Raw genomic sequence first — 12567 nt, 5'->3', positions numbered from 1 at the left:
TAATGGACTCATTAGGCTTAGATTTATTATATTCTCTGGAGTTATAAGTAGAGTCTTCCATAATTTCATGATTTGTTGCTATTTATGCTATATCATTAGTTTTTAAAAGATTACTGAAAAATTACTTTGAAAGAAAACAAAAGCATTTCCAAATCGCCACCTTGACAAAAATTTTTCCTCACATACCAACTATAATATCTTGAAATCAGTTGCTTCAATGAATGTAAATATCCAATGGAATTAGGGATAAAAATTGTCTCAGAACCAATGGAAACGAATAATATCGGATATAGCAACTAGAACTGAGAATATTGAGCAGACTCCTTGTCTCCATTTTTGTATCACAAAAGACAAACATCTTGGTATCCCTCCATGTGCAAACCAGTACTAGTAACATGTAGGTGGCCATGTTTTGCCAAGTCATCCTATTTTCTTCAGGTTTCTTGGTGTCAGCTCAATATGATGTCACATGACATGTCAAGCAATCCCAGTGGCTCCAGTGGGTTTTAAGTGTTATCTGACCATGGCAAAAAATCCTTGGTCTGTCTAATCATGCCTTGGTACTTGGATATGTGTTAAATAGATTGTGTACATGTCAGTGTGAGTCATGATTTATGTTAGTGCAGCACAGCACCTCCCATATCTCAGCCTCAGTTGTGTCCTTCTCACTGCCATATACAGTCTGATGTTGGCAGCCCCTGGGACAAAAGCTTATATGTGCTTCAGTTTCCTTGGTGCAACAAGATCCTCATTAGGCTTACCAGATAGGTACTGTAACTACTTCAGAGGTTGTTACAACATGTGTAGCTGTTATTCCACTCCTAGCTGCAAGTTGCACCACTTTAATGTTCACCATCCTCCTGTGCCTTATAAAAGAATGTAACTAATAATCAGGTGTACTTTCATGGACTGCCATCCTTTAGAATCTACCTCTTGAGGGAAACAAGGTTCAAAGGTCTGGAAATAACTCACTGCTGTTGGCTGTAGAAAACTTGTAAAGTCCAGAAAAGAGCAGAAGACATTTCAAGGGAGGATATTTCAATCTCTGACCTAGTGCCAGTAATAATGAGCAAACTCATACTTTACTTTTGCTTTAAGATTTGGACCATTTTTCATTAAATATATTTATTATAATCGTGTATGTTACGTTTCTCATAACATTTGGAAAGTAGTGCATTTTGCTGTGAGTTATTCAAAGCAAAATAACTCCTGGCCATCTGTATCTTCCATCAATACTAGAACTCCTCTACTGTAGTTTGGAGGAAAATGAGAAAAATAGCTGGGAAATTCACACCAAATCCACCTCATATATTAAAAGTAAATGATCAATTTATAACTAGTGCCTCAGAAGTAAGTAATGCTTTGGCTGAACACTTAGCCAGTGTGTCAAGCAAATCTCGGACCATTCCAGAGTATCATTATTCACAAAGGGAAGAACAAAATATATTAGACTTTACAACAAACAAAATGTGGTCCTATAATCCTTTCACTGAGGGAATATGATTCAGCTCTTGCAGCTTGTAATGATACTGCCACAGGCCCTGATGAGATTCTGCATGCAGTTCTTAAACATCATCAAATAAAAAAAAAAATTTTTGAAGTACAGTATTATTAATAGAATATGGCAAGAACACAGTTACTCGACTGTGAAGGAACTGAGTAAATTTTAGTGTTTTTAAAGCCAGACAAGGACAAATTTTGAGCAGCAAGTTAACACACAATTGCACTGACATGTTGTCTGTAAAATCAAAGAGAGATGGTCAGTGCAAGGTTGGTTTGGTACTTAGAAAAAAAGGGCATTTTATCACCAACCCAGTGTGGTTTTAGGACACATTCAACAATGGACGTATTATGTCTGGAATCTTTTTAGTGGATCCATATGAAAGCAGAGGATTGAATAACATTTTGCTGGGTCCCAGCATGTTTGGGAGTCCATGGCAGTGAAGAGGCTGATAGCATATCAAAAGAGGCAGCAGCTGAGCTACTTCCAAAGAGAAATCCCATTTTGTTTAAAGATTGTTACCCCCATATTAAAGCTTCAGTATGAGGCACTGGGCAAGACTGTTAGAATGTGATAATTTCTAACAAAATTTTAAAAATTACCTCTGTTATATCTCCATGGAAGTATGGAAATACTGTATACCTAGGAGATGAAACTGGTATTATGCCAGTTGTGCTTAGGACATAAAGTACTCATTTAACCCATTTGATGAATAATGATCACCAGCCTTTTTGTGGAGATTGCATGGATCCCTTGACTGTACTGTGGAACATCTACTTATTTGAATACCCAAGTCTTGGGGATCGGAGGAATCGATATGTCTCCGAGGCTCATGGTGGGAATGGCAAGTTTTTCCCAATTAGGATTCTTGGAGAGGATGTTTTTTAAGCTGCCAGTGGCATTTTTAGCCTCATGTCAAAGCTGTTCTTCCTGAAGAAATCTAATCTTAATTCTTTTGTTTTTTATAATGAGCTTTAAATGGTTTTAAATTGAATAAGTATTTATTTTTAGTTTTTTAAGAAATATTGGCATCAATGACCCTGGTAGTGGTGATGCCTGATAATTTCTAATCATTTATTCATTCATTCTGCTCTCTCCTCACTTGAGATATGGTCAACCTAACATACTCCAATCATTAATCTCAGCCTATTGTGGGCATTTATAGGTTTTTCAGTTCTTCATTTGAAGGGTGGGTAGAGCTTTCGGCTAGCACGCTGTTGGCACAGCGTTCGACTCTCCAACCGGCCAGTGAAGAATTAGAGGAATTTATTTCTGGTGATAGAAATTCGTTTCTCGTCATAATGTGGTCCGGATTCCACAATAAGCTGTAGGTCCTGTTGCTAGGTAACCAGTTGGTTCTTAGCCACGTAAAATAAAACTAATCCTTCGGCCAGCCCTAGAAAGCTGTTAACCCTTAAACGCCTGTTGGGCGTAGCAAACGTCGACTAAAATTGTCTGTTGAATGCCAAGTGGACGTAAAGCAAACGCCGACTACAAAAATTTCAACCTTCGTCAACTTTGACTCGACCGAAATGGTCGAAAAAACGCAATTGTAAGCTAAAACTCTTACATTCTAGTAATATTCAATCATGTACCTTCATTTTGCAACAAATTGGAAGTCTCTAGCACAATATTTCGATTTATGGTGAATTTTGAAAAACTTTTTCTTACGCCATGTGCGCTAACTCGGCCAAAAATTTCAGAAATTCTTTTGTCATTTTGTCGTAATTTTTGCACTGTTCTATATTAGCCGTTACATAAAGTTTTATATATGAAAATGTGTGTAATTTCATGTACAATACAACAGAAAATAACTCATGGTTGTAGCTTTTATCAGTTTTGAAATATTTTCATATAAATCACGATAACTGCCAAAATTTCAACCTTCGTCAACTTTGACTCGACCGAAATGGTCAAAAACGCAATTGTAAGCTAAAAATCTTACATTCTAGTAATATTCAATCATTTACCTTCATTTTGCAACCAATTGGAAGTCTCTAGCACAATATTTCGATTTATGGTGAATTTTTGAAAAACTTTTTCCTTACGCCCACGCCAGAAATTCTTTCAATCACGTTGTCGTAATGTTTGCACTGTTTTATATTAGTCGTTACATAAAGTTTTATATATGGAAATGTGCGCAATTTCATGTAGAATACAACAGAAAATAACTCATGGTTGTAGCTTTTATCAGTTTTGAAATATTTTCATATAAATCACGATAACTGCCAAATTTCAAGCTTCGTCAACTTTAACTCGACCGAAATGGTAAAAACGCAATTATAAGCTAAAACTCTTACATTCTAGTAATAGTCAATCATGTACCTTCATTTTGCAACAAACTGGAAGTCTCTAGCACAATATTTCGATTTATGGTGAATTTCTGAAAAAATTTTTTTCCTTACGCCTGCATCACGGTAACTCGCCGAACATCTCAGAAATTCTTTCGTCATGTTGTCGTAATGTTTGCATCGTTTACATTAGTCGTTACATTAACTTTTATATATGAAAATGTGTGCAATTTCATGTAGAATACAACAGAAATTAGCTCATGGTTGTAGCTTTTATCAGTTTTGAAATATTTTCACATAAATCACGATAACTGCCAAAATTTCAACCTTCAGTCAAATTTAACTCGACCGAAATGGTAAAAACGCAATTGTAAGCTAAAACTCTTACATTCTAGTAATATTCAATCGTTTACCTTCATTTTGCAATAAATTGGAAGTCTCTAGCACAATATTTCGATTTATGGTGAATTTTTTAAAAACATTTTCCTTACGTCTGTGCGGTAACTCTGCCGAACATCTCAGAAATTCTTTCGTCTCGTTGTCGTAATATTTGCACCATTTTATATTAGTCGTTACATAAAGTTTTATATATGAAAATGTGTGCAATTTCATTTACAATACAACAAAAATAACTCATGGTTGTAGCTTTTATCAGTTTTGAAATATTTTCATATAAATCATGATAAATAGAAAAATTCGACTTTCGGTCAACTTTAACTCGACCGAAATGGTCGAAAAACTGCAATTGTAAGCTAAAGCGATTACAGTCTAGTAATATTCAATCAATTAGCTTCATTTTTCAACAAACGGGAAGTCTCTAGCACAATATTTCGATTTATGGTGAATTTTTGAAAAAAATTTTTTTTACGTCCGCAGCGTTGTTAATTCATGCATCATTTTGTGATGATATTTTCTCTGTGTTGTTTTGATCGTTTTAAAATTTGTTATATACCAAAATCATCGCAATTTAATGTACAATACAACTAAAAAAAATTAAGTCATTAGCTTTAACCGTTTTGCTTACAGCGCGATTTGTATACAATTATATATGAGTTTTTTTTTTTGCTGTCATATATTCCAATATTTATATATGATAATGATATTTTTTTCCATTTCTGATGGTTGCATACTAAACTTCAGGCAATGACAAAAAAATGAGCCAAAAATGAACTCTTAATCTTAAAAACTAAGCGTGCTGTGATTTTTTAAAAACTTTTTTTTTCGCTTCGGCGCTAACTCACCGAACCGCATACGGGAGACGTTTTTGTAAATAGGGCTTCGGCGTTAAAGGGTTAACCAGCTCAGTGGTCTGGTTAAACTAAGATATACTGAACTTTTTATAGGTTTTTCTTAATTTTCTTCCTAAACTTCCCAGGTTTACACTGATTTACCAATATGATACAATATATCTAATTTGTGAGTAGTCCAGCAATGTGCCACCAATTTAATGGTGCTGTTGCTATATTTTTTACTGAGTGTTCTCTCAATTCTGTCCTCATTTACAAGTATGTTGCCCAGATAACATGCTCCATCAACAGTAATGTAGTATTGTAATCTTCCTGCAAGCCATCATCAATCCTGTAATCCACTTGAAGTTTGTAATCCTGAGTATCTCCAGTGACGTAATCCATTACATTTGTTACATACAAAAAACTGGATTGAGTTTCTAGCCATCAGATGTCAGTCAAAATGGAATGTTTTTCCTTTATTACATTTGTAAAAGTGATTTTACACATTTTTAGGTACATACAGTATCTATTAGTTTTTTGTGCATTACCTTTTATAATTTATATGTAGCTTATTTTTCCTACCTTTATACAGTACATAAACATTTTAGAAATTTTGCCAGTCATAGGTGTGCATAGATATAAGTAGATGAAGTTGTAAGTCAGAGACAGCATGCATTGAAATTATAATTGTCCATAAGTAGATGAAATTGTAAGTCAGAGACAGCATGCATTGGAATTATAATTGTCCATGTGTCTGACTGATGTATTTGCCTAACAGTAATTATGCATGCTGACTTGTGCTTCATAAAAGAAAATCATATCCAAGCACTAACCCATTACTGTACGATAGCATTTTATGAATCCACAAACATTCTGACACTTCACTGAAGAAGAAAAGGAATAATCTTCAATGCATCCTAAGTTACGCTGGAGCTTTAGTGACAAAATTAGTCATTGTTTGTGGTAACAGGACCTGCTATAAGTTACAGTGTGTTGGGAAGGAGGAAATTCACTTACGTAATGTGTTTGTATATGAAAAAATTTTGTCAACAAAATGACAGTCATTTCCTCTCAGATTCATTATTAAAACAATAGCATGAATACCTAGTAAGGTGGGAAGGCTTCTGTAATGCTGCCCCATGAGATAGGTTAATGGAACCAGGATCTGGTGGATTCAAGGAACTTCTTGAGAAAGATTGTATAATTCCTAAAAGTTATAAGGATTAACAAAGGGGTCATAAATTGCACTGGGCTCTATTCCTCCTCTCTTTGGGTAAACAGATTGTTGAGGAAAAATGAGTATTACATCCTATTCCAGCCCTTTTCTCTCAGGACTGAAAATGCTTGACCTACTGCTCCCAAGAGGGTAATGGAGGTCCTCCAGAGGTAGTGGTCAAAATGGAACTATGTGAAAACTGTGATAAAATTTAGAGTTAGAATCAGCCATAATTTCATGAACCTGATCAAATTTAGAGTTAGAATCCGCTATAATTTCATGTTCCTTAGTATACAAACAGGATGCTAGAGAAGTGTAATAGGAATCAAGATGTACATCATGCATTGGAAAAGAAACAAAGAGAGCCTTCAAAATCTGTTAGAGAGAGAGACATGGCAATGACAAGGAGGAAGGCAGAGGAAGAATGGTAATGATTCATGGCAGAGGAAAGAAAGAAAGTGCTTAGAATAGCTAAATGGATGAACAAGGAGAAATTAAAGTGAAAATAAAGAAATAATGAAACGAAGGAGGTTGTGTTGTTTATGCACTCTAAAAATATTGAGTAAGGAAAATAACAGTAAGTGGAGAATGCTGACATAACAGAGGAACTCTTGGCAAAGTAACAATATGGGAAATCTAGAGAGACTAGAAAATGAAAAATGGACAAATCCCCCAACCATCAGGGATAGGAAGCAATTTGCTAAAAAGAGCAGGAGAACCAGTAAGTTGATCTGCATGTTTTATATGAAAACTCTGGAAAAAGATGGGATCACTTCAGCTAGAAAAGTCATATATATATATATATAGCCAGTTGTAAAGGCCATGCATTATTGTGAAATTTTCTGAATAAAATAAAAAATATAGTAATTGTCTAGGTCAAAATGAAACACTGATTGTTAATAATGAGTGACAGAAAATACTTCTAAAAGTAAGGATGTCAATTGCATGATTAACTAATGCTTCTGCAGAATCTGTCTTCTTGTTTGGTATTAACATATCAAAAAGAAAATACTTTATAGCTTTTGTAACGATGAATTTGTACAGTATATCGTAAACTCTGTGTCCCAAGTGTAGGCAAAAAGTGTATACATATGTGAATTATGAATACAGTATCAATTTGTTCATGCAGTATAGTACACTATGTAAAAAGGAGAAAGTATAGATACAGTACATAGATACTTACATGTATATCAGGAGAGTAATTAATGTATCATGATAAAATAAAAGGAAGAGAGAATTACAGATGAGATCAGCTAGTAGTAGTCCAAAAGATGCCCCACTCAACCACCTGTAACGACCCACACTGGCCCGTGCCATTCTGAACGAACCTGAAAGACAAAATTATTACGCTGAAGTTTAGGATTTTTTTTGTGTATGCACTATGAATTCCAATTTTTATTTATTACATGCTATTTTGTAAATATTTTGAAATCTTTGCTTCACTAAAAGACAATTAGTGCATATCATTAATCATCATAATTTGCAATGTAGTAGTTTAAAAGTGAGTGAGACATCATGCCCTGCATTGAATGGAAATTATGGTAGCTAAAAGAACAGTGGGGCAGACCTGAAAGGTGCACTCAGTATAGGACACCAGGTGATTCCCTGTGGTCATTCAGCTCATATCTGAACCTGATGACCTTGTAAAAATGCCTTTCCAACCCAACTTGCATTGATTCAGTGGGCAGAGAATCCAAAGCAGAGAAGGACCTTGTACCAATAAAAAGGGAAAAGCCATAGTAGACTGCATGATGAGTGTTTAGAGTTAGCACCAATTCATAGTCCAAAGGCACTAAAGATGAATGCATCGTGATGGGTTCCAGCACTTGGTCTTCAAGACCTAAATTTCATAATCAGTCAATCAATCATATGAACACCAATCTCCTCAGAACAGAGGCTGGCTCTGCTGTGCGATTTAGGCCATGCTCATTATGGTCCAGGGACTGATGATTAGCCCATGCTAGGATGTACTGAGCTAGCTCCAAGGAATTAAGATGGCTAAGGAAGTACACTCTCTTCTTTCCCTGCTTCCAAAGAATCACCAACACGAGAAGTACCAAGGTTGGTCCTTCTCTCCTTACAAGGCCCATATAAGTGACCAGGAGCAACTATGGTTGCACACCGGGGGCTGGGGACAAGCAGGGATTGGTCATGAGTGAACTTGTGAGTCAACTTATCTACACCACCTGCAGTCACCTACCTCTGTGAATGGGTGCCAAGATGGCAGTAGAGTGATAGCTGTGAAAAGACTTCTTAGCATCTTGTGGAGACTGTCTCCTGGATCTCCTGTGCTTCCACTGATCCAGAGATGGGGAAGGCAAGAAGGGGGAGGTAAAGTTAGGTTGTGTGGCTATCCAAGTGGGAGGCAAAACTAGTCAGGTAGGGTTAAGCACACTATGTGTGGTTATGTTTGGGAAAGTTAGGTTAGGATGCATCCTTGTAATTTACCTTGATTGACAGTGCTCTAGGTGGTTGGGTTGTGGGGTATTATTATTATTGTTCAATAGATGAAACCTAATCATATGGAACATGCCCACAGGGGCCATTGACATGAAATTCAAGCTTCCAAAGAATATGGTGTTCATTAGGAAGAAGTAAGAGGAGAAAAAGGAAATACATAAAGAAGAGATATCATTTATTAAAAAAGAAAAAGTAAATTAAATTAATAAACAGATAAAAATGTATTAAAATGCAAGAATAGTGTTAGGGTAGTAATGCATTGCACCTTCACTTGAACTTCTGAAGTTTCAATTGCATGACATTGTCTGGGAGACTGTTCCACAGTCCAACAGTATGAGGAATAAAGGACCTCTGGAACTGAGAAGTTTGACAGTGAGGCACATTTACTGCATATTGGTGCTGCTGTTCAGCAAATCTGGTTGTTCTCGTCAAATGAAGGGAATCAGGGATGAATTGTGAATGTGAAAGATCTCTATTGAAATACATCTTATGAAAAAGTGACAAACAAGAGACTCTGTCGATGGTTCAAGTCATAACTACTACTTCAGTACATGTATTTGGAAATAGAAACCTACCCTAATGAACAACTCTATCTAAAAAGAGATAAATCTCTGGCAGAAGCAGATATCCACACTGTAGAACAGTATTCTAGTAAAGGAAGTACAAATGACCTGGGGGGCGGGGTTAGTGTCACGCAAACTACACTCCCTGATGGTGCTCCTTCATCAAAGGACAATAGATTATTCAGTAGATCTCTCTGCCAGGTACATCCTGGGCAGGAGGAACGTAGTGGTGGACAATCTGAGTCATCGGAGTCAGGTCATAGGGACAGAGTGGTCTCTGCACCAGAACATTGCAAACAGGCTCTTTCATCTGTGAGGAAGACCCTCAATAGACCTGTTCACAACGAGGGTCAACAGAAAACTAGAGATCTTCTGTTCTGTGGTTTCAGATCCCTTTGCATTGGCGAAGGATACCCTGCAACACCCCTGGGACAGTCTGGAGGTCTATGCCTCCCCTCCATTTTGCCTAATCTGTCAAGTTCTGAACAGGGCAGTGGCCTCTCAGAACCTCAGAATGACCCTAGTTGCTTCCATGTGACCCCACACGGAATGGTTCCCCAATCTCTAAACCCTGCTGTCAGAAGCTCCAAGAGAGATTCCTCCTTGGCACAACCTTCTGTGTTAACCCCACTTCCAGAGATTCCACCACTCAGTAGAGACCCTGTCTCTCCATGGTTGGAGACTGTCCAGTATCTCCAAGTGAGAGACTTTTCCCGCAGAGCAGCATCGGAGATGTCTGGCTATTTCAGAAGATCTTCCTCAACCGTGTACCAAGGCAAGTGGGCCGTTTACTATGGTTGGTGTCAACAGGGTTCCTCTCCAATTGGAGCTTCTGTTAAACAAGTAGCAGATTTCCTCATTTTTCTCTGCAGAGGGAAACGACTTTCCGTATCTTCCATCAAGAGCCACATAGCTGCCTTGAGTGCAGTTTTATGAATGAAGGATGTCGATCTTTCTTCTTCGTGGGAGATCTTAATGCTTCTCAAGAGCTTTGAGCAGTCTTGTCCTCCAAAAGAGCTTAGACCACCCAGTTGGGACCTGACTTTGGTACTGGGTAGCCACACCCATGCCCTGTTTGAGTCTCTGCGTTGTGTGTCAGATAGGAACCTGACCCTCAAGACAGTTTTCCTGCTGGCTCTAGCCTCCTTGAAGCAGGTTGGTAAACTCCCTGGCCTATCCTATGATGTCAAGCATACAAGGGGTTGGACGTCTGTAGCCTTCGAATTTGTCCTGGAATTCTTGGCTAAGACCCAAAACCCCTCTTGTCATGATGACAGATTCAATTCCTTCTCTTAATGACTGTGGTTAACGATCCAGATGAATTGCTCTTTGCCCTGTCAGAGCACTACACTGCTACCTGAAAAGGACTTTCCATCTCCAACCCAAGTACCAAAGACTTATCCCTAACACTGGCCAGAACAAGATGTGTCCAAGAACACAATCTCCTTTTGGCTTCATGAGACTATCAGACAAGCCTATGGTTCGACTTCATGCTCCAGTCCTAACACAGTGCAGGAAAGAGCACATGATATTAGAGGGCTAGGCCCTTCTTTGGCATTTAAAAAGAACTTGCCTGTTCAAAGGATTTTGAAGGCTGGTACATGACTTCATCAGACCACCTTCACTTCCTTCTATCTGCGGGACATTGCCCACAGGTCCTTGGACACTTTTTCCTTGGGTCTGGTGGTGGCTGCTCAACAGGTTGTTAAACTCGTACAGTGCCCCTAGTGGGACAGTTTGTATCTTTCGTAAGATGATGGTGTGAACGTGAGAATGAATGGGATGGTTGATCTCTTTCAGTTTCCTTTCTTTTCATCTTTACCCAGTGGGTGAAGAAATCATTCCATCATGTGCTGGATCAGGTCTGATACAGCTGAGACTACGGCCTTTTTGTGAAGTTGTACTTATTCCTACACGAATATAAAACTTGGGCAAAAGCAAGTCCCTCCTCTCTCTAGCAATGGGAGAGAGGATTGACAGCAAACTAATGGTAGGTACGAAGGTTTGTTATACACAGATATGGTTCTTTAACTTCATTCTACATTGTTTCTTTACATTGTATGATTCCCAGAAGACTGACTGATAAATAATCACTTATTTATTATGTCAGAGGCTTTGGTTCCCTTCCATAGGCTTCTATAAGCCAGGAAGAGTTACCAGGTGTGCTGAACCTCCAGTCAGTTCCAGACTTTCTTTCCTCCCTCCAAAAGTGATTTCATCCATAAGTTAAGACCCAGGTTTGTTCCGCATATGAACAAATGACAAATTTATAAATCATTTTATATATTTCAGTCTTCAAGACCTAAATTTCATAATCAATCAATAGCTAACAAACCTGCTGTCTTAACTTAAATGGCCCACCTCTAGCCACCCCACAATCAAGTTTCCTGGGATGGAAGAAACTGAGGCGTCATATCTTTTGATACATACGTGAAAGAAGTTGACAGTTGCCACCTAGGCCTATCAGTGTACCTAGTTGCCTCCAATTCCTTGTTTGTTATTTTTACCGGTTTCCAGCTGACACTAGAAGAATTATCCATAAGTTAAGACTGCAGGTTTGTTAGCTATGAAAAATACAAATTGATTAATAAATTTGTCATGTTATGTTGGGTTAAATTTAGGAAACCCAAGGTTACGTAAGGCATAAACTAGAGAGTCAAGTTATCATGCATCCCTTTATAATTCACTAGGCGATGTGATTGAGGGCACTCTGGGTTAGGTTAGTATGGGGAGGGGGATCAAAGGTCCTAAAGGGTTGCTCAGAACTATCGTCCTAAGTTAGGTTATGCTATTACAGTATTATTATGGCGTGCTAATTTTACACATTAGTCTAGGCCTGTCCATGTTTCTCCAGCTAGGATAATTAGACATCTTGAGCTTTTATTACATGTAATTTTTAACTATTCAGATTGGTTAAGTTGGGTAGTTTGCAGAACAATGGGACTACCTTTGAACGGAAGCTTAGTCCATTGTCTCCAATGTTAGGGTTACTTTTGGGGGGTCCAGGGGTGAAGTTCCCCTAGCCAGGTCAGGGCATAGCACCCCAAGTTAGGTTAGGAAGGTTATGTCTGGTTAGGTCAGGACATGGCATTCTAGGAAAGGTTGGGTGTTTCATTTGTGGAACCTGTGGTAGAACTGAGTATTAGCTCTGTGTTGGGTATTACCTTGAAAATTGACTTTTGCTATAGTATTTTGGTTGCTTATTTGTAATTAACCTGTAATTAACCTCAGAACTGATTATATTTTTGCTATTGTACATGCACAGTGTTATAGGGGGAACTTTTAGTAAAAAAGTTATCTTCACTGG

General features: G+C 37.8%; 1 protein-coding gene and 1 long non-coding RNA gene across 3 annotated transcripts in view; one reads left to right on the top strand and one right to left on the bottom strand.

Annotated features, from left to right (window-relative positions):
* LOC136827956 (uncharacterized) overlaps positions 1-12567 on the top strand; it is a 216351-nt gene that overhangs the window by 131119 nt on the left and 72665 nt on the right. The gene's annotated exons all lie outside the window — the stretch shown is intronic.
* Positions 1-12567, bottom strand: part of LOC136827955 (transmembrane protein 138) — a 54859-nt gene that overhangs the window by 41526 nt on the left and 766 nt on the right. For both annotated transcript variants that reach the window (XM_067085517.1, XM_067085518.1), the window contains exon 2: positions 7421-7565. In XM_067085517.1, coding sequence (XP_066941618.1) covers positions 7421-7554 — 134 coding nt within the window. In that variant the 5' untranslated portion in view covers positions 7555-7565. The remainder of the gene's footprint in view (positions 1-7420; positions 7566-12567) is intronic.

This window comes from Macrobrachium rosenbergii, chromosome 42, assembly GCF_040412425.1.
Source record: "Macrobrachium rosenbergii isolate ZJJX-2024 chromosome 42, ASM4041242v1, whole genome shotgun sequence".
In the NCBI taxonomy this organism is placed as follows: Eukaryota; Metazoa; Arthropoda; class Malacostraca; order Decapoda; family Palaemonidae; genus Macrobrachium; species Macrobrachium rosenbergii.
This window is presented reverse-complemented; position numbering and strand designations above follow the sequence as displayed.